The sequence below is a fragment of the Sminthopsis crassicaudata genome, chromosome 1, assembly GCF_048593235.1.
Source record: "Sminthopsis crassicaudata isolate SCR6 chromosome 1, ASM4859323v1, whole genome shotgun sequence".
Lineage (NCBI taxonomy): Eukaryota > Metazoa > Chordata > Mammalia > Dasyuromorphia > Dasyuridae > Sminthopsis > Sminthopsis crassicaudata.
The window spans coordinates 2,728,533-2,752,489 of record NC_133617.1 but is presented as its reverse complement, the minus strand read 5'-3'; the positions used below and the strand labels follow the sequence as shown (position 1 = coordinate 2,752,489).

Here is a 23,957-nt window from a genome sequence, read left to right as displayed (position 1 = left end):
GAGTGTACAGATCCTGAGCAAGGGGAAATCTGCCCATTCACAGGAAGGGAAGCTGTGTCTCCTCTCCAGCTTTGCCTATCTGACAACAAGAGAGTGCCCCTTGTTAGGAAGCCTTGGGACCCCTTCTTCAGGAAATTTAGGGTTAGGGATAATTCTATTCCTCCCATCTCATTTGTGAGTGGGAAATATGATCTTATCTTTACTCCTTCCTGTGGGTAAGTGAATTTATCATTATTTTCTAATCCTTTTGGAAGAAGTAATGTTGTCACAAAAGTCAGCGTGTCCCAGCTTAGGGAATCTAAAAAGTACTAAGTACTTTAGGACTGATGGAGCCTGAAACTGAGGCTCGGGAAATTTGACTTTATTTGGAAAAGACAGAATTGGGCAGGATGGAGCTCTAGCAAGTGCTCAGCCTTGCAAATGGCTTTATGAAATGCCTGTTCCCTCTCAGGGATGTCTGGAGAATTCTGTTTTCTTGAGGTGGTGTCACAGGAGCTTCTTTTACTTTTTCAAGCTAACTCTTCTTTAACTGGATGAACCCGGGACAGATGGATGTTTATTTACTTTCTAGGACTTTGAGAAGGCATCCTGGCCTTTGTGCTGCTGCATAAGTCTTAGTTTTATGCATTATCATGATCAATTATCTTTGCAAATCCCTCCTTTCCATAGCAGGATCTCAGTATATAGCCATGCAATACTCAGATATAACCTTTGTAAGTCTGAGCTGTAGCAAAAAAAAAATTCAGACTCCTCCACCGATTTATGGATCATTTCCCTCTATCACATCAGAGGAGAAGCTGTTCTGCTATTTACTCTGTTTTCTGCTTGTTGAAGAGAGACTATGAGTTTCCCTGAATGGTTCTTTGGCAGATAAGGATTCTTTTCTGGACCTTGTTGTAGTCTTATGTCATTATTTAATCTCTCTGGATTTTTTTTTTCATTTCACTTTGTACTTATAAATAAAAATTCTCTATGAATCAATATTCATAAATTATAAATATATTCTTACAATTGCATATATTTTTGTCTAAGAAACAAGGCCATTCAATGATATGAATTATTGGTTACCTCTTTAATGGTTTACTGTGGTTCTTTTTATTCTATTTATTGTTCAGAATCTAGGAAAAGTAGGAAATTTAACCCAGAGCAAGGAGTGTCACCACCCATTGATGAAACATTAAATAACAATCCTGTTCTAAGTCAAATGCCCTTTTATGTTTTATGAATTACTTGATTTTTACCTTGAGAATTGCATCCCAGGGAGAAAGCAATGACCCCACATTGTCAGCATCAATGATAATTTGATGGAAATTGAATATATGTGAGTATAATGTCACACTAACCTTGTCCAGCCATTAAAACAAGCCCAGAGTGTCTGAGAGGTAGTCACCATTGCAAATAATGTACAAGGTTTGGTCTATTTTTTAAAAATTGCCGAGAATAATAGAGGTTCTTTGCTACTGGGCTCCTGCTTGAAGATCTGGTACTAAATCAAATTCTTGGCACTGACTTTTCTTCTCAGATCCTGAGAGAAAAGGAAAAAGTGAGGACAGAGAAAAGCCGAACCAGGAACTCATTTGTCAGGGAGATGTTAGATAGGATCTGTATAAAATATTGGTGGCCTGGATATGTGGCACCTTCTCTTCTCACACTTATTTCAATTTATGTGTGTAATTTCCTCCTTTTAAAAGGACCTCTTTGCCAAATATCCAGATATCAAATTCTCCCCAGTTTTCATAGACCATGATGAGCTTTCTTCCCTTATTTCTTTAGGGAAATGGGGTCTCACTCTACAGTTTCCATATATAAGTGATGTTTATTCTTTTCCCCTCTTACATCATAGTAACATATTTCTCCCTCCCATTATATTCTAAGGCTTCTATCCATGTCTTCTTATGGAATGAGTGAATGACTGAAGGAGCAGAGTTTCATTAGGAAATAAAACCAGTAGTCCTCACCATTTAAGAAATTACAAAAAGAAAAGAATATTGGAACAATGTGTATGGACAGAGGCTAGTTTGAATTCAAATGGAAGGAGCTAAACAGCTATTGGAGTCCTTAGTTTTGACTAAATGTTGGGAAAGTCTTCGGAAATGAATTCTGTGTGAAGGTTGTATTAATGTTCTGTAACGTTTACCATTAATTCACCAGATATAATGAAAAAAATTACCAGCAAATACTCATGCCTGTCTTCACTGTACGTCAGATTAACAGTGATACCAATCTGTTGCCCAACATTTCCCTGGGATACCATATGTACAACACCTATTCCAGTGAAGAAAGGAGCTTGCAGAGCTACTTGTTGTGGCTGTCTGGAATACCCCAGCTGGTCCCTAATTACAACTGCAGAGAGCCAGGAAAGGTTGTGGCTGCCATTGGAGGAGCCACATCAGCTCTGTCTGTTCAGATGGGGACCCTGCTTGACCGCTACCGTTTACCCCAGGTGAATGAGATGGAATCTAATACATTCTCTGTTCTTCTGTACAAGCTAGGAGTCACAGCAGTAGTATTGGTAGTATAAGTAGCAGGAGCAGCAGCAGTAAAATAAAATGCATCTATGCACACCTGTAAAAAACTTTTAAAATGCTTTAAATATGTATTTCTATTGATCTGCACAACAAACTCATAATGAAGACATTTTTATAACTCCCATTTACAGTGAGACTAGTGTGACTGAGAAAAGTTAAATTGTTATCATGCAGCTAATGATTGACTGGGATACTAATTAATCTGCCTTTTCTTAGATCAGTTTAGCTCTAGTGACTGAACAAAGACACTGTCCTCATCATCAGGGAATTTGAACAACTCCTAGAACATCAGCCATATTGTAAGCCAAGAAGCCATTTAGCTTTCAACCCAAGAGATGATTTGAAAGCAAAACTAGTTCTATTTGCCCATTACACAGATAAGTTCAATAATGATTGGAGAAGTTAAAGTGTTTACTCAATACTGCACAATTCACTGCTGGAAGAGAACTGATTAGAACTTACCATTGTTGTCTTTTAAGTTGCATGATCTTTCAGTCTTTTACATATCATTCTATGAGCTTCATTTTTCATAATCACTTAGTCCCTCACTATTAGTCCAGAATTTATGAAGATGAGAATTATTTATAAAAGGAAACAGAGCCTGAGCAGTGATATATAATGTGCTTGTTTTAGACAGCACTGGGAAGCTTATCCACAGAGCTGTCCTAAGAACTTCATATTTACATTTTCGAATGTACAAGAGTTTGAAAATGTTCCTGACATTGTTCTCAAAGAGGATCCTAACTTTATTAATAGGCACCGAAGGAGAGCAGAAGCATTCAGTGCAAGGAGTGACATTTCAGAAAGCACATCATCTTTTCCCAACTGAAAAGAGACCTCTCTGAGCACTGCAGTTTAAGCTGGCTGCTTAGTGAACTTTGTCACTGGTCAGTCAGATGAGTGGCTGTTTTGTGTGTTCAGAAGAAGAAAATAGGGGATGATTTTATAGAAGAGAAACAATGAAAATTTAGATGGTTTCATTTAAAAGGAATGGAGGTCAGTTTTGAATATTGAACTATGCATATGAAAAGGTGAAGGACTGGAAAACTCTCTCTATTTCTATCCACATCCCTTATTTTAAAACTCTCCTGATTTAACCTATTTAACTATAAGTTCTTTAATATTCAATATTTAAGGCCCTTGGAGAAAAATCACTTGGGATCTTTGTTTTATCACTAACATTGAAATTATAAATAGTCCTGACCATATACATGGAGAAGAGGAAAATCAAGAACTTACAAGTTCAAAGAGCACAGGAATTAACTCTAGATGTCCTTGTGGAAATATGACTAGTTGAGGGAATCATGAGAAAGGTTTCATCTAATATCTTTGTTGACAGATAATATAATAACAGGAAATCTGGTCTAGAATAGAGGCAACCTGTTCCACTCTGGGATTATTTTTCCTTGATCCTGATCAGACAGAGCATGGCAGGATAAGTTGAATAAGTCTTCTTCACCAAATGGGCCAATTCTTTCCTACTGTGATGTGTGGGTATATATCTGACCCTCAGATCTGAAACACTATTTGTCATAGAGGAGTTGAATTTTTAACAGTCCTCTAGTCCATGAATATCTGTTTTTTGTCAATGAGACAAATATTCTTGCCAAAGATTGTGATAATGATTATCAAATTATGGAACAGGTCTTCTGATGTGTCTTAGAGAATAAACAATACATTTCAAGTTGTGTCTGATGATAGGTAATGTGGGCTCATCTGTAGAATAATGCTAGGTATAAAGAGTCACGAATGCCTGATATGGTGCTCTCTTTTTCCATAGTTTTCATGTGTATGAGAACTTTAGAGAAGCATTAGGCCACTTATGTGCAGTTTAGGACATATTTCAGCTGTTTTCAATTATTTTACAATTAGATTTATTCATTTTCTTAAATGTTTATAAGCACATTCTTACTATATCCTATTTTATTTTTTCCCATAGTATCATGTTAAAAGCAATTTTTTAATGTATTGAGTTCCCCATTCTCTTTCTCTTGCTTCCTTTATGGTGCCCCCTAAGTAAACTGGTAAGCATTCAAATATCAGTTATACATGTATAATCATGAAAAACCTTTCCAATTCAGTCATTTTGTAAAAGAAAACTCAAAAGAAAGAAATGAAAAAAAATAGTATGCTTCATTCAGGATTCAGACAATATCAATTCTTTATTGATGAAACGTATGTTTCTTCATTAGTTCTCTCAGAATTTCTTGATTCATTATATCAATGAGAATTTCTAAATCATTCACAGTTCCTTACTGTACAATAGTGCTGTTAGAGTGTGCCATGCTCTCCAGGTTATGCTCACTACATTTTCCATCTTTGTGCCTAGGACTTTCCAGGGATTTTGCTGAAATTGTGTTGCTTCTCATTTATATTAAAATATTTACATCTCATCATAATCATATACTGTAGCTAGTTTTACAATTGAAATATGTGCATTAGACTTCCAGTACTTAGCCATAGCAAAAACAACTGCTATAAAGAATTTAGTTCAAATTGGTCCTTTCTTACTTGTATAATAATATTGGTATATAGATTTATAAAGGCTATTGCTGAAAGGAAGGATATGAGCAGTTTGATCATCTTTTCAATTTTTTCCCCATAACAATTGGATCGGATTACAATTTTATCAACAGTATTTTGTCCCCAATTTAAAATATCCTTTGCAGGATTTTTTATTGTTCTCTTTTTTGTTTTGTTAGTCCGTCTAATAAGTGGGATGTGGTACTTCAGAGTTCTTTCAATTTGCACATCTCTAAAAATAGTGATTTAGAAATTCTTTTCATATGCATAGAGATAAAGTTATATTTGAGAAATGAAGTTAATCTACAATACACATTGCAATTTCCTTGCCCAATTTATTGCTGAATTTTACCAGAGATCCTTGTTACAAAATTTTTTCCTCACATTTCTGCTTTCCTTTTATGTTTTTGGGATATTTGTAAATCTGATAGATGTCTTTTGGTACCTCCAACTTGTTTTGAATTGCATTTCTCTAATGTTGAAAACATATCTTTTGTTTCCTGCTTGTTCTATTTATAGCAATTACACTTGAAGAAGACTAAGCTGTCAGTATGTGTGAAAAGTCATATTCTTGGAAACCCTTAGTGATTGGGAGGGTGTCAGTTGCCCAGGTGCATTGTACTGGGGGTGTATTTCCTGGATCACTGGTTTAGATCTCTCTAAGCTCCTTTAGCAATCTTAGTTTTCAGATTTCATAAAGCCAGAAATAGATATTCAGGGTCTATTGCAAACCAGTTCGATTTTCTTGTTGAAAATACCACAATGAAAACCAGTAATGATGTCTACAGGTGAATATTATTTTGTTCCAAATCAAAAAAGTACACAGTTCTGTGGTTTTCTTTCATTCACCAAAAAAATCCTTGTCTTCAGCCTTAATAATATAGAGCTGGTTTACTCTAGAAATTTGGTCTGGCTTACATGAACTGATGCTGAGTGAAATGAGCAGGAGCAGGAGATCATTATATATTCAACAATACCATATGATGATCAATTCTGATGGACCTGGCCCTCTTCAACAATGAGATGAACCAAATTAGTTCCAATAGAGCAGGAATGAACTGAACCAGCTACACCCAGTGAAATGACTATGAGCCGCTACATAGAATTCCCAGACCCTCTGTTTTTGCTTGGATTTCCTTCATAAGCTAATTGTACACTAATTCAAAGTCTGATTCTTTTTGTACAGCAAAATAACTGCTTCTATATGTACACATATATTGTATTTAATTTATATTTTAACATAATTAACATGTATTGGTCAACTTGCCATTTGGAGCAAAGGGTGGGGAGAAGGAGGGGAAAAATTGGAACAAAAGGTTTTGCAATTTACAGTGCTAAAAACGTACCTATGCATATATTTTGTAAATAAAAAGTTATAGTAATAAAAAAAAGAAAAAAAAAAGAAATTTGTTCTGGGCCAACGCTTAAATGAAGAAACTATATATTCTGATTTCTTTGGGAAGTTCAAGGAAAACTCACTGTCTGTACTATTAGTAACATCAAAATCTGTGCCTTCACTAAGTCATTATCTTTTTGAGAGCTCAGAGAGATCTAGAGAAACTTTTAGAGAGAAATTGTCATCTATGATAAACTTTACAATAAAATCTAAAACTTTCTTCTTACAATAAATGTGCCCTTTTGAATAAGTGTATTTTATGTTAGTTCTCTCAGCAGCAGCATGCACCGGCTCATCCATATTTTTTTTCCCTCATCCAGATTACTTATGGCCCTTTTGATCCCAGTCTTACTGACAAAGTCCAGTTTCCTTCCCTCTATCAGATGGCCCACAAGTCCTCTTCTCTTCACCGAGGTATTGTCCGCTTATTGTTATATTTTCAATGGAACTGGATAGGTCTGATTGTCTTTGATGACATGAGAGGTGAGGAATTCCTCAGAGAAATGAGAAATGAAATGAAAAAGAACAGAGTTTGTGTGTCCTTCACAGAGAAGATCCCTCTCAGTCACAGAAAAAATAGGGAGACAGCTGAAGCCTTCAAGTCCAGGATCCTAATTTCAGAAGTTAAAGTCATTGTCATTCATACTGACACAGATTCATTTACAATTATGGGAAACCCACCAGGATTTTTATTCCCAACCAAGAAGGTGTGGATTGCCACTTCTCATTCAGACACTACATTGAGAGCCCTGTACCATTATGGTTTCACTTTCCATGCTTCTCTCTACTTTTCACACTTGACCACTCCAGTGCCTGGGTTTGAGAGTTTTTTGAGGGAGTTTATACCTCCTTTATCTATGAGGGATGTTTTTCTTAAAGCACATAGGCCATCACCTTTGAAATGCTCAGATCAACCAGATATTCCAGAGCAAGATTTATATTTGCCAAATGGCTCCCTGAAACATTTACCTCTTTACCCTGTGGACATGACCACATCCACCTTGTGTTACAACATCTACAATGCTTTTTATGCTGTGGCTTGGGCTCTCCATGAAATACTGATGAAAAGATCTGAGAAAAGATCCTTGGGAAATGAAGAATCTGTATTGCCTCATCCGTGGCAGGTAATATGGAAAGTGTGGTGCCTTTTTAGCTACAATTTTTGAAATGTATTTTAGTAAGAAGTGGGACATGGGAGACATTGAAGATTTTTCAATTTCTAAAGTTATTCTGATTGAATATTCCTCAAAGATTTTATTGTTGGTTTCCAATATTTGTCAAATTGCATATAAAATTCAAATGAAATTTCCTTCCTAGAGTCTTAGGGTTGTAAATAACCTTAGGTTTCACATTTCCTACTCAGCTCTGGAATTTTTGTTATTACAAATATTTAAAGGTTCTTTATTTCATTAGGAACCCATTTTTTCCCTGAAGGACTGAACTCAACTTTTCTGGGTAGGTGATCCTTAGTTGTAATCTCAGTTCCTTTCTTCTCCAAAATATCCTATTCCAAGCACTCTGATCTTTCAATTAAGAAGGTGAGGAATCTTTTCTCATCCTGACTGTGGCTCCAATATATAGATTTTTTTTTTGCTTCCTTGCAATATATTCTTCTTTACCTTGGAGTTCTAGAATTGGACTAAAATATCCCTGGTGACGTCCTTTGGGGATCTTTTTCAGTAGATGACCTGTGGCTTCTTTCATACTCTATTTTCCCTTCATATTCTGGAATGAAGTAGACATTTACTTGATACTTTCTTGAAAGACCAAATTCATGTTCTTGGTATAGTCTCATAATGTTAAATGCTGTCCCTTCTATCTATTTCCAGGTCAGCATTTTCCATTGTGTTATAGCATATTATTCTCTATACTTTTTCCTTTTAGTTTTTTTCTTTTATTTCTCTAAGTGTCATTAACTTCTACCTTCTTTGTTCTAAATTTAAGGAAATATTTTCTTCAACAGGCCTCTATATTTCCTGTTCAATTTCTTCAATTCTGATTTTTCAGACATTTTCTCCTCTATGTCTTTTTCTGCTTCCTTTTACATCTCTTTCATTTGTCTTCATAATTTTTTTCTCTACTTGTCTGACTTTATTTTGAAAATTCATTTTGAACTCTTCTGTGGCTTTAGACCAATTCTTACTTATGTTGTGGATTTTATTGATAAAGGAGTTTTGACTTTGTTATTTTCTTCTTAGTATGGATTGTTCATCTTCCTGTTCACAGTAATTTTCTATGATCAGACCCATTTTCTGTTGTTTACTAGTCTCCCCAGATTATTATTTGACTTTACCTGTGTATTAGAGTAGTGCCCGGTTTCCAGAGTAAAGGGGCCAATGGCCCAAGGTTCAGAAGTTTTGTGCAGCTATTTTCAGGGATTCTTCTAGGATCTGGATGTTTCAGTTCTTCCAAGGGTGTCTGATCTTTGAAGAAATGTGTTTATTAATTATCTGGCCTCTGTTTTATTCTGTGAGTTACCACAAGCACTTTTTCCTGCCCTGCAACTGTGAGAAGAGCCATATTCTGCTGTTGCTAAATGTTGTTCTGTGCTAGTTCTCTTCCTCACTCTCAAACTGTGAGCCAGGCAAGTGTGCTCAATCTGGGTACTGGCAAAGCAACTGAGTTCTGTCCCAGGACTTTAAAAGAGACCCCTGTGATACCCTTCTGACAAGCTCTTTCAACCCTCCTAATATCTGTGGTCCAAGAACTCCTGCAATGGCTGCCACTTCTGTAGTTTCTTCCAGTGCTGTGTCTTCAGTGGCTGCTCCTGGTTTACACTGAGTGCATTGAATGTCACACAAATGGTTTGATAGTTTATCCTGGAAATGGGAGAAAACCACTGGAGATTATCAAGGATGGGAGTGCCAGGGTCTGGCCTGTGCTTCAGAACGATCCCTTCCAAGGCAGGATGGAGGGCAGAATAGGAGAGGTTTAGTCAGGGGCACCCACCAGGTTGGCTATTGAGATAATCTGGGTGTAAAGTCATGAGGATGTTCCAGTAGCAAAGAACAGGAGGGGAACATTTTGGAGAGATGTTGCAAGCAGACCTTGACAAAACGTTCTATAAAGGGGTGAGGAACAATGAGGGCTTGAGTGTGAGACTGAAACTACAAACCTGGGAGAAGAAGGAAACCTGCAGGTTTTCAGAGGGTCATTTCAGAAGAAACTCAGATTTGACCCCACCTGAAAATAAGACCATAGGAATCCATAAGTTCTTGTGTACAATTGCCTTTCCCCTAGGTGCCTCTCACTGATGAGCATTTCTCTTCTCTTTCAGCTACACTCCTACCTGAAGAATATCCAGTTTAAGAACATTGTTGGGGAGCAGGTGTTTGTGGATGAGAATAGACGTACAGAGGCCCAGTATGCCATTATGAACTATATATACTTCGATTTTTATAATGATCATCTTCTGTACGTGGGGGACTTTATCCCAGAAGCTCAGCCTAGTCAAGATTTTACAATTTGTGCAAATGTCATAGTGTGGGACGCATGGGAATCAAAGGTCAGACACATTTTCAATGTTACTTTAATCTCCTGACTTATACGGTGTACTCTCCATTATTGACAGGTGCAACTGGGTGGGAAAATGGCTAGCCCTGGTTCTGTCTCACTTGTCATAAGTTCATACATGTCTCCCCTGTTTTCTCTGTAGCAATCCTCTTTATCATTTCTTACATCAGTATAGTACTTTATTATATTTATACAATCTACATTGTAAAACACACAGAGAAAATTTGTTGCATATATACATATATGTAAATTTATGTCTATGTATTCACACGGATATCTACAAATATAATATGTAGTTCAACAAATCTTCAATTTTTTAGATACCATTTCATATTCTCCTTCTTTGCTATTTCCAAAGCAGGCATGAATATACTTTAATTTATATTTGTTTTCAAGTTATATAGGAAAGAAAGAAAAAAACCTTTAACTTGTACACAGCATAACATAGAGGATTCAACATATAACCACGACTTTCCATTTTACATTGCTTCCTTTTTTCCTAAAAGATGTATCTATCTATCTATCTATCTATCTATCTATCTATCTATCTATCTATCTATCTGTCTGTCTATCTATCTGTCTGTGTGTGTGTGTGTGTGTGTGTGTGTGTGTAAAACGAAAGTATCCATGTTCTGTCTGTCTTTGGAGCTAAATTGTTTATACTTGCATCTTTCCTTTGTTATTGATTTTAGCAGTTATAGCACACAAAATGACTTAGACGTCAAAAGTGTTCTTGGAAAACCATTGCTATCACTGTGAACAATGTTTTCTTAATTAAACTCACTTTACTGTTTGTTATTTCATACAACTTTTTCCCTGTTTTTCTAAAATCAGCCAGGTCACCATGTCTAATAGCACACCACTATTCTCTCACTATTATATACACCACATCTTGTTTAGTCACAGTAGATAGAGCATCTACCCTAGAGCCAAGAGGACCCTGAGTTTACATCCAATCTGAGACACCGAACACTGCCCAGATGTTTGACCTTGAGCAAGTAACTTAATCCCAATTCACACAAACACACAAACCCACTCACACACAAACCCACTCACAACAAAGTAAGAACAAAGTTTATTGGAAATATCTTTTATCATCTCATTGTTGAAATGAACCAAGTCCATTGAGGAATATATTTCTAGGGTCATTAAAATTCACATTGCTTTGGGAACAGCACATGCAATATAATGGTCCTGCCCAAGGAGAAGCTTCAGGGTCTTGTTGAGATCTGTCCCACATCTATGACTGAGACTGGGCAAGTCAACTTCTCTGTAATTAGCCAACATATGGACTATCTTACAAATGTCCTGCATGTGAAATGCCTTTTTGTGAATGGTTCAGTAGGAGAAGGTTTGTCACTGAGTGGTGCAGAAGAGTGGGTGACAAATGGAAAGAGTAAGTTGGATCATATGATCATTCCTATACACTCCTAATTATGTATCTGTGGAGGTGGTTCTCAAAACCAGAATGGCGAAAACAGCTGCATTTTTCTTCACAAACATAAATGTCAATTAAAAATGTTTATTCCAGTCTCCTGTCACCATCTTAGGTTCCCTCTGCGGTATGTAGTGCCAGTTGTCCTGCTGGATTCAGGAAGTTGCCTTTGGAGGGGAAGCCTCCTTGTTGCTTCAGCTGCTCCCCATGCTCAGAAGGAGAAATCTCCAGTCATATGGGTGAGTTACTGAAAGGAGCTCACTTCACACAGCCTCTGAGAGTGAAAAAAAACTAAGAGCATATGCTTTCGTCTCAATTTTGAAGAAATGTCACAGTCTCTGTAAATGATTATATGAGTCAGAGAAAGAGCAAAAGTTAAGAACTTCTTCAATAAGATAAAGGGTGAAAACAAGGATGCCCATTCTCACCAATATTATGAATCTTTGTACTAGAAATGTTACCTTTAAGAATAAGAGGCCAAAGTGAATTTGAAGGAATTAATGTATGCAATGAAAAACCTAATATCACTCTTTGCAGGAGATATGGTATGTTTACAAACTCCTTGAAAATCAACAACAACTACTTGAAACAGTTGACATTTTCAACACAATTGGTGAATATAACACAAACCCACATATATCACTGCCATTTGTATGTTACCAAAAAAGGCCAGGAACAAGAGGCAGAAAGAGAAATCCCAGGTAAGTGTAAACAAGACAAAATATGTGCAAATCAACTTGCCAAGTCCCAGCCAGGAACTGTACAAACACAATGATATGGTAATGGTTTCTGAGTGCAAAATGAGAAAGATAATATGTAGGAGAAATTATTCATCATCTTATTTCTTTGATGAACGGCAATCACTTACCCTTTACTCCTAGATAGTGTGTCATGGATATACACAAAGGTAAAGATTAAAAACAATATATACAAGTGTCTCTACATTCATATATATATATATATTTAAGTAAAAATATAAGTGTACATATTTATGAATGCACATATTTATAATTATATATGTTTATAGATAAGGGAGTGAGAGATGTCTTTGCAAGAAAAAAAGGGAGAAACAGATACAACGATGCTGAGAGACAAAGGCAGAGATAGAGTTAGAAAGAAATGAATAGAGAGACAGAAATAGAAACAGAGATATTGAAATGGAGAAGGCAAAAGTAAAGAAAGTTACCTGATGGGGGAGTTGTATTATAGATTGAAGACTTTTCTCTAACTTGTGGATGTGGTTTCAATGGAAAATTTACTCAACATTGACCAAGAGCTAAAAACTATCAGGGTCTTCAGAGATCATGCTTCATGTCCCATATGAGACCCAGAGCAATTAGTTTTCTCTGTAAGCACCATAGGAACCATCCAAATGCTACTAGCCCTTTCTACTGATGATCCAATATTGCCTTTCCACATTTCATTCTTCTAATGCTTTATGGTATTGAACAAAAAGTCAGGCATAGTGAGGAATGCTAAACAAATTGGCCTTTTCCCCTGACATTTTAATCAACACAGTTAAAAGCAGGGATAGACTGGGACTGGATCTGTGATTTGTGGTTAGAGGGAACTCCTGCAGCAGGAACAATCTCTACCTAAGAAGGTCAGGCATTTAGCTGGGCCTTGATTTCTGGGCCCACATTGTGGAGCAGAGTGACTTCCACAGTATTAAAAGTGCATCTGCCTCTTCATGGCCATCACCTGTTTTCATCACATTGCACATGGAGTGACATCAGATAATGAATCAGCTCAGGAGGTTAAGAAATGAGACATGGGATAAGGAAATCACCACGTGGGTCACAGGCTTGTGGAGTCAACACTGCATCACAAGCTCAAAGCAGAATGGATGCGGCCATGGCTTATTCAATAGTATTGCATTTGAGCCTGGCCTTACGTGGTTTTGAATCCAAGAGAGAAGGCAAAAGAGGAAAGCAGAGAAAAGGCTGCTTCTATGAGAAGATCCTACAATTTGTACAAAGTACAAAATTTAGACCCTCCCTTAAGCTCATCTGCTGCCTACTCATGGGTCACACTATGGGTCTACCCTGCAATGAGGGCAAACTCTTGATTTATTGATGAGAAGGATGAGGATGATGGTGGTAAAAATTATAAAAACCATGTAAATAGAGGCTCAATTTTGTACTACATGTTTTCTCTCATTTGATGCTTATAATAACCTTATAAAGATGGTGTGATTATTATCCTTATTTCACTGAAAGGAAAACAAAGGCAGACCAAAGGATATTAATTACCTAGAGTCACATAATAACTGTGTTTCTGAGGCAGGATATAAACTCTGATTTTCTTGACTTCAAGTCCTATTCATTCTCAAGTAGTCATGTTCTCACTGATAATGCAGAGTAAAATTGAAACAGCTGATGGCAACTTGTGACATAGCTAGCATGTCTCTTGGGGTTTTCACTGCAGATGTATTGGGGCAATAAAAGATTTGTGAAGATCTTAGAAAACAGGAAGACTCAATAAGGAGAAAAAAATAATTTTTAGGCAACAGAGCTAGAAATAAAGGGTCTAGTGTCACTGAAGCAGTCCAGATGGTAATTTCAGGTTTCATGGATCTGAAATCTAGGGTTTGAAAAAGGTCAATCCAATATTCCAAATACTATTGAAAATGAGGATCCAAAAAGAATTTTTCTTTAAAGTAATTGATAAAATGAAGGTATTAATGGGTTATCATTTTCCCTATTGAATATATCCTGGGAAGGCTTCATTTCATAAAATTAACACTTCCAAAACAAAAGAAACAGGTTTTCTATAAGAAACTTGCCAGCTATTTAATAAGTCATTAATCAGTTGATCAATAGTTACTTAGTATGAGAAGAACTTGGTCATAAATAAAGGGCTAGAGTGATAATAAGAATTGAATCCTTCATTCAAGGAGCTTCTATACCAACAGAGACAAGAATACACGCACTGTATCTGCCAAGGAAATGTTTAAAATCCATATCAATTGGTTGTGGAAAGGTGTAAACTGGGAGCTGGAAAGAGTGAGGAAGTATTGATACAGGCAGCTCTTCAACTTGAGTTGTTGCCCGACACTACACAGTAGTCTGGATATTTGATACTGAAGGGCTCCACTGTCTAAGCTTACTGTCCTTAGTGATTAGGTTAAGAAGAAAAGGTGACATCACTTACAAAAAAGGAATAAAAAGAACCTGAAAGAAAGCCAGCCAGAGATCAAGGACATGGATAGATTTGATCTGGCCAGTATACCAAGTGAATTAGCAGTGACTGTGTCATCAGTAAAGAGAGAATGGGGTTTTGCATCCTATAGAAGTAGAAGGACTTGCTGAAGCTCTCCTGACTATTTCCTGCAGTGGGAATGTAGAGAAATGTTTTAATCTAAATTTTAAGTCCTTGTTTGTCTCCTGCAGATGCTGAGCAGTGTAAGAAGTGCCCAGAGGATGAATATCCCAATGAGCAGAGAGATAGATGCCTCCCCAAGACTGTGACCTTCCTGGATGTGAATGAACCTTGGGGGAAGGCAGTGACAGCTGTAGCTCTTTCATTCTCATTCTTCACTGCCCTGGTTCTGTGGGTCTTTGTGAAATTCCAAGACACTCCCATAGTCCAAGCCAATAACAGGAACATCAGCTACTTGCTCCTCACCTCCCTTTCCTCCTGCTTCCTCTGTTCCTTGCTCTTTGTGGGCCGTCCCACCACTGCTTCCTGCCTTTTCCGACAAACAGTCTTTGCAGTTGTGTTCACAGTGGCTGTTTCCTCCATTTTGGCCAAAACCGTCATAGTGGTTCTGGCTTTCAGGGTTACAGGGCTAGGGAGCAGGATGCGGATATTCCTTCATCCTAGAGTGCCCTACTGTGTTGTTCTCATCTGCTCTGGAATTCAAGGACTTTTCTGTGCCATCTGGTTGGGGACCTGTCCCCCCTTTCCAGAAGCAGACACACACTCTGAATCCAGGCACATCATCCTCACATGTAATGAGGGCTCCGCCTTTGCATTTTACTGTGTCCTGGGCTACATGGGCTTTCTGGCCCTGGGCAGCTTCACCATAGCCTTCCTGGCCAGGAACCTGCCTGATGCCTTCAATGAAGCCAAGTTCATCACTTTCAGCATGCTGGTGTTTTGCAGTGTCTGGATCTCTTTCCTCCCCACATATCAGAGCTCCAAAGGGAAAGCTGTGATGATTGTGGAGATCTTCTCCATCTTGGCCTCAAGCGCTGGATTATTGGGCTGCATTTTTATTCCCAAATGTCTTGTCATTCTCCTGACATCATGGGAAAATAATACAAAACAGAACAAAAATCAAAGGAGTTCCAGGCGCAAGAATTATTTTTTTTAAAATTTGATGTCTTTATTTTCCCCCATTCCATGTAAAACAATATTTTTTCCTTTGTTTTTAAAACTTTGACTTCCACGTTCTCTCCCTTCTTTTCCAACCCCAGAACCATTGAGAAGCCACATGTGCAGTTACACAAAATATTTATATAAATTTTTTTTTAAGAAATATGCATGCACCATTCCTTGGGTTAATAAAAAGAACCCTTAAAATAATATTTTACAAACTGTTTGATGTTTCATCATAAAGCCTTTCAGAGTAGTTTTGGATCATTGTGTTGTTGAAAAAGCAAAGTTATTTGCAGGTGACCAGTCCACTTCATTGCTTGACTTTGTACACCTTATATTTCACTTTTCCTATGTTCATGTATATCTTTCCAGATTTTTCTGGTCATCATAGTTACAGAATCATCAAAGTATTCCATCACAATTACATACCACAAATTTCCTCAGTCATTGTGCATTTGATGAGAATTCCCACAATTTCCAATTGTTTTCCCAAGAACAGAGGCGACATCAATATTTTTGTACATATTTTCCTTTTTTTCTTAATCCCTTTTGGGTTTCAAGCCATGTAGTGTTAGTTTTAGGTGAATGAATTTGCAAAATTTTATGGGCTTTTCAACATATATCACATATTTTTCTCAATATCTGTTAGGTTCTTACTAAGTGCTAATGAGATAATGAGATATTAGGTTCTTACTAAGTGCTAAGTTGGTACTTGACAGTTCCCTAGTTCAGGCCTTTACTGGGAGTTTTACTTGTGAATTCCTGAGGAGGAGCAAGTTCATTGGTTGAAGTAATTTTTCCCAGAAGCCCTTGCATTATCCCACGCCCATTCTCTGGGAGGTTAAAAGAGGGCAGTTCTGGAGGAAGAAGGGAGTTTTTTCTGGACAAGACTCAATGCGGCTCTCTGCAGGAAGGGAAGTCAGCTCTCTACAGGAAGAAGAATCTGTCCTAGAGATTTGAGTTGACACAGCAGATCACCTCCCAGAGAGGGATCAGCAGCTTCTGGAGACAACAGCATGTTACAAATATCAATTGGGGATTGGCTCATATTTTAATATATTTCATTCCTTTATCTATACATTTCAGAAGAGCTGGCTGCATCAAAGAAGGTTGTTTCAAAATTGTTTTCACAATGACTATTGCTAACTGCATTTCCCCATTTATTCATTTATTTTTCTTTCAATTTATCCTTTTACTTTTCACCACACATTTCCCAATATTTCCTCTCTTTTCTTACCCTAGCTCCTGCTCATATTCCTTTATCCTCCTATTATCTTGCAAAATAAAATGGATTTCTATACCTAGGTTGAATGTGTATGTTATTTCCTCTTAGACCCAATACAAATGAAGGCAATATTCACTCTCTCTTTATTCTTTCCTTCCTTCCCCTCTACTAAATGCTTTGTTTCCATTTTAGTAGAAGATAATTTATGCCATTCTACTTCTCCTTTCCCTTTCTCCCAATATATTCCACCAACCCTTTAATTTAATGTAATTTCTTTCATAAAGTATTCTTTCATATTCATATTCAGTTCACACCTATGCACTCTTTTTTATACACTTTTTCTAATTTCCCTAATAATGGGAAATTTCTCATGAATTACAAGGATCATCCTCTCATGTAAGAATGTAAAGAGGTAAATCAGGTTAAATCTCTTATGATTTCCATTTCCTGATTAACAACTTGTGCTTCTCCTGAGTTCTGTATTTGAAAATCAAAAGTTTTGTTTGGCTCTGGTCTTTTCATCACAATTACTTGGAATTCCTCTACTTCACTGAGTTCCTACCTTTTTCCTGAAGGTTTCTCATCAGTTTTACTGGGCAGGTGATTCTTGTTTACAATCCTAGCTCCTTTGCTCTACAGAAATTCACATTCATAATACTCTGATCCTTTAAAGAAGAAGTGACAATATCTTATGTATCCTGACTGTCTTCTCACTATATTTGAACTCTTTCTTTCTAGATACTTGCAATATTTTCCCATTTACCTAAAAGTTTTGGAATTTGACAACCCTATTTCTGGACATTTCCTTCTTGAATTCTTCAGATGGTGATCAGTGCATTCATTCCATTTCTCTTTTACTCTCTAGAATACCAAGTGTTTTCCTCAATAATATCTTACACGAAGATGTCTAGGAAGTCCCATAAATTAAAATGATCCCTACTCGGTTGTTATTTTTCCAATGAGATATATCACATTATTTTCCACTTTTTCATTATTTACATTTTGATTGATGTTGTCTGTATTTCTCATAAAGGCTTTAGCTTCCATTTAACCAATTAGACCTTTGATTTCTGCCAAGAAAGCAGCAGAGTCAGAGTTATTACACCTTGTTTGCTGGCATTAAGCCATGGCTGGGACTTTGCTGGATTCATCAATACCACTACTGAGCTCCTATATCACAATGGACCTTTCCTTATGGGAAGTTGTCTTAGATTAGAAAAATGTTCCAGTCCATCTTTTTTATGAGTAAAATATATTTATCATCAGTTTAAAATAATTTGGAGCATTTGGGGTGAGATCTGAAGTGAGTTACCTCTTTATTTGGTCTTCTCAGCTCTGTTTCAAGATATTTTGGGAGCATAGAATAGCTCTTTTTTTTTTCTTTCTTTCTTTTATTTTTTTTCTTTATTAAAGCTTGTTAGTTTTAAAACATATGCATGAGCCCTCTTTGTAGTGACCAGAAACTGGAAACTAAGTGGATGCCCATCAATTGGAGAATGGCTGAATAAATTGTGGTATATGAATATTATGCAATATTATTGTTCTGAAAGAAATGACCAGCAGGATGAATACAGAGAGGCTAGGAGAGACTTACATGAACTGATATTGAGTGAAATGAGCAGGATCAGGAGATCATTATATACTTCAACAACAATACTGTATGAGGATGTATTCTGATGGACGTGGCCCTCTTCAACAATGAAATGAACCAAATCAGTTCCAATAGAGCAGTAATGAACTGAACCAGCTACACCCAGTGAAAGAACCACTACATGGAATTCCCAATCCCTCTATTTTTGCCCACCTGCATTTTGAATTTCCTTCACAGGCTAATGGTACACTATTTCAAAGTCCGATTCTTTTTTGTACAGCAAAACAACTGATTGGACATGTATATGTATATTCTATTTAACACATACTTTAACATATTTAACATATATTGGTCAACCTGCCATCTGGTGGGGGGGAAGAAGGGGAAAAATTGGAACAACAGGTTTGGCAATTGTCAGTGCTCTAAAATTACCCATGCATATATCTGGTAAATTAAAACTATAATTAATAAAAATTAAAAAAAATATGCATGAACAATTCTTCAACATTGACCTTTACAAAACCTTGTGTTCCAATTTCCCCCCTTTCCTCACCCCCTCCCCGAGATGGCAAGTAGGCTACTATATGTTAAACATGATAGAATTATAGATTAAAGTCAATATGTTCATACATATTTATACAATTGTCCTGCTGTATAAGAAAAATCCAATCAAACTAGAAAAATGTTATTGACAAAATAAAATGCAAGCAAATGACAACAAAAAGTGAAAATGCTCTTTTTTGAACCACACTCAGTTCCCACAGTCCTCTGTCTGGTTGTAGATGGCTCTCTTTATCAGTAAAGCACTGGATCTGAAGCACCTCATTGTTGAAGAGAGCCACGTCCTTCAGAACTGATCATCATATAACCTTGTTTTGCTGTGAACGATGATCTCCTGGTTCTGCTCTGTTCACTCAGCATCAGGTCATGTCAGTGTCTCCAGGCCTCTCTGAAATCGTCCTGCTGGTCGTCTATTATAGAACAATAATTAGAATAGAATTTCTGGAAATATTTCTGAGATAAGAGGCTTGATGAATGTAATAGGAACAAGGCTTTCCTGAAGTACACAATATATGACTCTGTTACAATAAGTAGAATGTTACCACCAAGTGCTACAATTTATGATTGTTACAATAGGCAGACTTACTGCTAATCACTGTTTAATGTTCATGTCAAGCTACAAGGAAGAGCAAGATGTGTATCTGTAATCTTGAAATATTCACTAAGTAACCTGAAGACTCTAGTGTTTTTTGCAATATTAGCTTAGAGAAAATCCAGATCCTGGCTCTTAGATCAATAAATGGAATGCTTAGATGGTACCTGGCTGGCTCCTGTACTTTTGTTTCCACACTCATCCTAGTTGGGGGAGCCGGCATCCACACGGGGCACTCAGCTAGATGGGACCTGAATGCCATTGCAGAGGAGAGGGAACCCTTGGTGAGCTCAAGGATTAGGGTAAGAGGTGAAATTAGTTAATCTCCAGGCTAACACAAGAATTAGGTAGCAGTAATATTGAGTTTTGCACCACTGATACCTATGTAGCACACATATTGAATCAGAATGGGGCAAATGCAATCAGGTGACAGGGACCTAGAATGTTATCTGAAAGTATTAAAGAAGCGAGTAAAGGAAAGAGAATTGGTTGTTACTACTGGACAATTACAGGAATTTTTTGAGTCTGTAGAAAACTGCTGTCTTTGGTTTTCACAAGAAGGAACAACCCATGTGGAGAAATTGAAGACAGAGGAAACATCAATGAGTGAATATTTTAGAGAAACAGGGCCAGGGACTTTACAGGTTATTATATTTTCTATTAGAAATATTTTGAAAATCTCTCTTCTGTCTTCAGAGGGAGTTCTATTAATAACTAGAGTGCTTAAAGTCGATCTGTCTGCTAGTACTGTGGAGGAAGAACACATGGCCCAAGCTATAGAATGTTTTAATGTTAACAAGAAAGAACAATTCACAGAACCTACAGATCCCTGTTTAGAGGCTTCTCCTAAATACAGATCTGAAGAGAAACTAAATTCTTACAGAAATGAATCAAACAGACTAGTTCCAGAGACAATTAAGACAGGTAAAGAAAGAATAGAAGACAACTTTTTAGAAATGCAGTTATTGAAACCACAGTTCCAAGTAATCCAGGACAAAATAGGAGAGAATATCAAGCTATGGACTTGTAGTTACTGAAAGTGTTACATCAGCTGCTTCCAGTGATGGTTCCAATAGTCCACATGCCTTTACCCTGTTAGATTCAGTCTCATGAAGCACCTCACCTCCTTTAACCAGGTGTTCAATGGCAAAAACCACCTTAGAAGGAGGACATTATTTAATATGGAAGGCAGCAATTTTTTAGGAATGGCAAGACCAAGTCCAGATCAATGATCACACCAGGGTCAGAATCACCTTTGAGATTCTCACTGGAATGGGAGTATTTAGTCAGTGAAGAAATCAATGAAATTATGAATTAATCGCTTATGAACAAGTGATGAAGACAGCTAGAGCAGCATGGGTAAAGATACTTGGGAAACCTGGCAGAGAGACATCAGATACAAAAATCATTCAGGGTCTTAATGAGGCCTTGGCTGAGTTTGTCAGTCACTGAATGACAGCAATTCAGTGTTCTCTCAGTGATGGGGAGATAGCCCATATTTCATTAAGACAACTTGACCTTGAAAATGCTAATGGAGATTGTAAAAATGCATTATCTAGGGCCAAACCAGAAATGTCTTTAGTAGAAATGTTCTAAAGGTGTCAGAAAGTTGGAACTCCTTTCAAGTTCTACTAATGACTGCTGTGCTGAATCAGGATAATCACAATCTCAGAATTTTTCAAAATCCCATGGATGCTATAATTGGGGACAAAGGGGTCATATGAAGATCAATTGTACTACACAAAAGGTTGCATCACATTGCAATTCAGCGATAAATCTTTGACTTTTATGTGCAAAATACCAGAAGGGCCAAGACATTTTCAATGTCCCTCTGAGAATAATATGCAAGATAAAGAGATATCAGAAACTATCTTAAGGCCAACTCCAGCCCCAGATGATGGGAACCACACTTTTTCTTATTCCACCCAAACTGTGTCTGCAACCAATACCTTAAATTCTATATATTGACCATACCAGAATTAATACATGCGACCCCGGGAAGGACAAGCCTTGATTTATGTTCCTCGATGTCCCACTGAGTGACTGACAATGTGGGAAGATGTTCTTTCTCCACTAGAATCTCGGGTCTTCTTCTTTCTCCTCCTATTCTCGGGATTAGGAGTTCTCATGTCAGAACTTAGTTCGTGGTCATTACTAGGGCTTATGGCTATTCCACAAGCAGTAGATTGTGATTTCTGAAGGGGAAATGTGTATTCCTCGCTTGCTGCTCCTCACCAGGACATTTTTTAAAAAAGCAGGAAAGGAGAGCACAGTTACTGATAATATCTTATGAAAAAGTAGAAAGAAAATATTAAAATGTTCTGGAAATAGAGGAAAAGAGGTGTTCTGGATGCAATCTATAGCTGATTCTAGGCCACTTTTATGGTTGTAAATAGAAGGAAAACTCTTTGAAAGGTCAGTGGTCACAGGATCTGATAAGTCAGTGATGTCACAGTACTTTTGGTCACAATTTTGGCCAACATACGAGCCCACAAGCCTTTACAAGGTATATGGTCTAAATGGTTATTGTGGAGAAACGAGAATAACGAACGTCAGTTCAAATCTGAAGTTCTTCAGACACTCCCTGTTCATTTATGAGGGAGGGATCTGCTAAAAGGGATGAATGGTCATACAATTCTTCCTAGGGGTCACTGACAGAAAGAATTTATACAAAAACACTGATGGCTAAGATCAAATGGAAAGGAGAACCCCAAAGGGGTTGATTTTTTGCCCCTAACAAATGATAAAACAGAGGCCCTTTGGGAAAATTGTCAACAATTCCAAACTGGTCACATAAAGCAATCCACTTGCCCATGGAATCCACCCAGATTCGCCACAAAAAAAGAAATCAGGAAAATGGAGAAAGTTAAAAGATTTATTCATATAAATAATAGAATGGAGTCTATGGGCAGCTTATAGCCGGGACTTCCCTCACCCACTGATATCACTGTGAAAGGCACAGATGGATCATTGACATCAAGGACTGTTTCACTCTATTCATTTAAGATTTGAAGACTGTCCATATTTTGCATTTTCAACACCCTCCACCAATGTGAAGGGAACTTACTGAAGATTTCCACAGCAAGTCCTAACCCAGGATAGAAAAACACACCTACTATGTGTCATCAGAATGTGGCAGAAATTAGAGCTCCTGTCAGAACCAAATGGAAAGGAGCCCGCATTGTGCATGACATGGATGACATTTTTTGTGCCCATTATGATTGGGATATTGTACAACAGATACTGAGACCCAGCTTCTGCTCTGGTTATTGTCCATGGATCCCAGGTCCAGAGCTGCCCAGCATGTCCAGGAAAGGTTGTCCTGCCCTGGTGCAGCGGGGGCCCTTGAGGTCTCTCACAGGCAGCAATGCTGGCTCCCGTCTCTGCATGAGATGGTCAGGGATCCAGCCCTGCTGACACTGGGTGAGCCCCCGGGCAGAAGGGGAGGATGAGCGGCAGCAGGAAGGGCTCGTGCTGGGGAAAGGTGCCTGGCCCAGTGCAGACAGACCCGGCCCTCTGTGGTGGGACAGATGCCTTTCTCTCCATGGTCAGAGCCTCCTAGAGCTCGCCAAGGCTGCAGGGGGCAGCTGTGCTCTGCATGACCTCCACTCTCTCTGTAATCTGCCCCATCAGGACTGGGGAGAGGAGCAAGCCCAGTCCTAGTGCCAGGGTCTATTAGGTGTGAGGGTCAGAGGAAAAGGCGCCATTAAATTGTCAAAAGGAAAAGCTTCCCACAGACGCCCTTCTCTGGCATTTCACCCCAACTCTGCCAGAAATATGTCACTGGACCCAAATCTACATCCAAGCCATTCCTGCAGACATTCCCACACTGACAGTGCCCCTCCCCCCTTCCCCCCCCCATGCCTTTCCCTGACAAGACTTTGTGCTTGGAAATGGCATCACACACATGGGAAACGCTGCAGGACAAAGTCACCCACTGTCCCAATGCCTTTCTTGGGGAACTTTCCTAAAGGGCAGAATAATCGCCCTGCTGTTACTCCCCCATGTGCCCGGGACCCTCCTCTCCAGGGTCGGGGTGCTCTGGGTCTCCCCAAGGAGAACAGTCAGATTCCGGCCCAGGGGAGGGTGAGCAGGGAGCTCCCCTTCCCACCTAGGAGACCACGTGACCCCTGGAGTGGGCCGCTCCCAGCAGGGGGAGGGAAGGCAAGGATTCCTTTACAGCAGGGTCAGGGGCATCATTCTTACCCTAAATCCCTAAGGAAGGTGATTGCTGGGTTTCTGTACCCTGTCACAAAGCAGAAAGAACGTC

The 23,957-nt window shown here is 38.1% G+C and overlaps 1 protein-coding gene across 1 annotated transcript in view; it reads left to right on the top strand.

Annotated features, from left to right (window-relative positions):
- Positions 1 to 2,182: 2,182 nt before the first annotated feature.
- The window catches only part of LOC141561491 (vomeronasal type-2 receptor 26-like), a 68,621-nt gene continuing 46,846 nt past the window's right edge, over positions 2,183 to 23,957 (top strand). The window contains exons 1-5 of the mRNA XM_074301581.1: positions 2,183 to 2,443; positions 9,725 to 9,810; positions 10,019 to 10,028; positions 11,511 to 11,634; positions 14,788 to 15,691. Coding sequence (XP_074157682.1) covers positions 2,183 to 2,443; positions 9,725 to 9,810; positions 10,019 to 10,028; positions 11,511 to 11,634; positions 14,788 to 15,691 — 1,385 coding nt within the window. The remainder of the gene's footprint in view (positions 2,444 to 9,724; positions 9,811 to 10,018; positions 10,029 to 11,510; positions 11,635 to 14,787; positions 15,692 to 23,957) is intronic.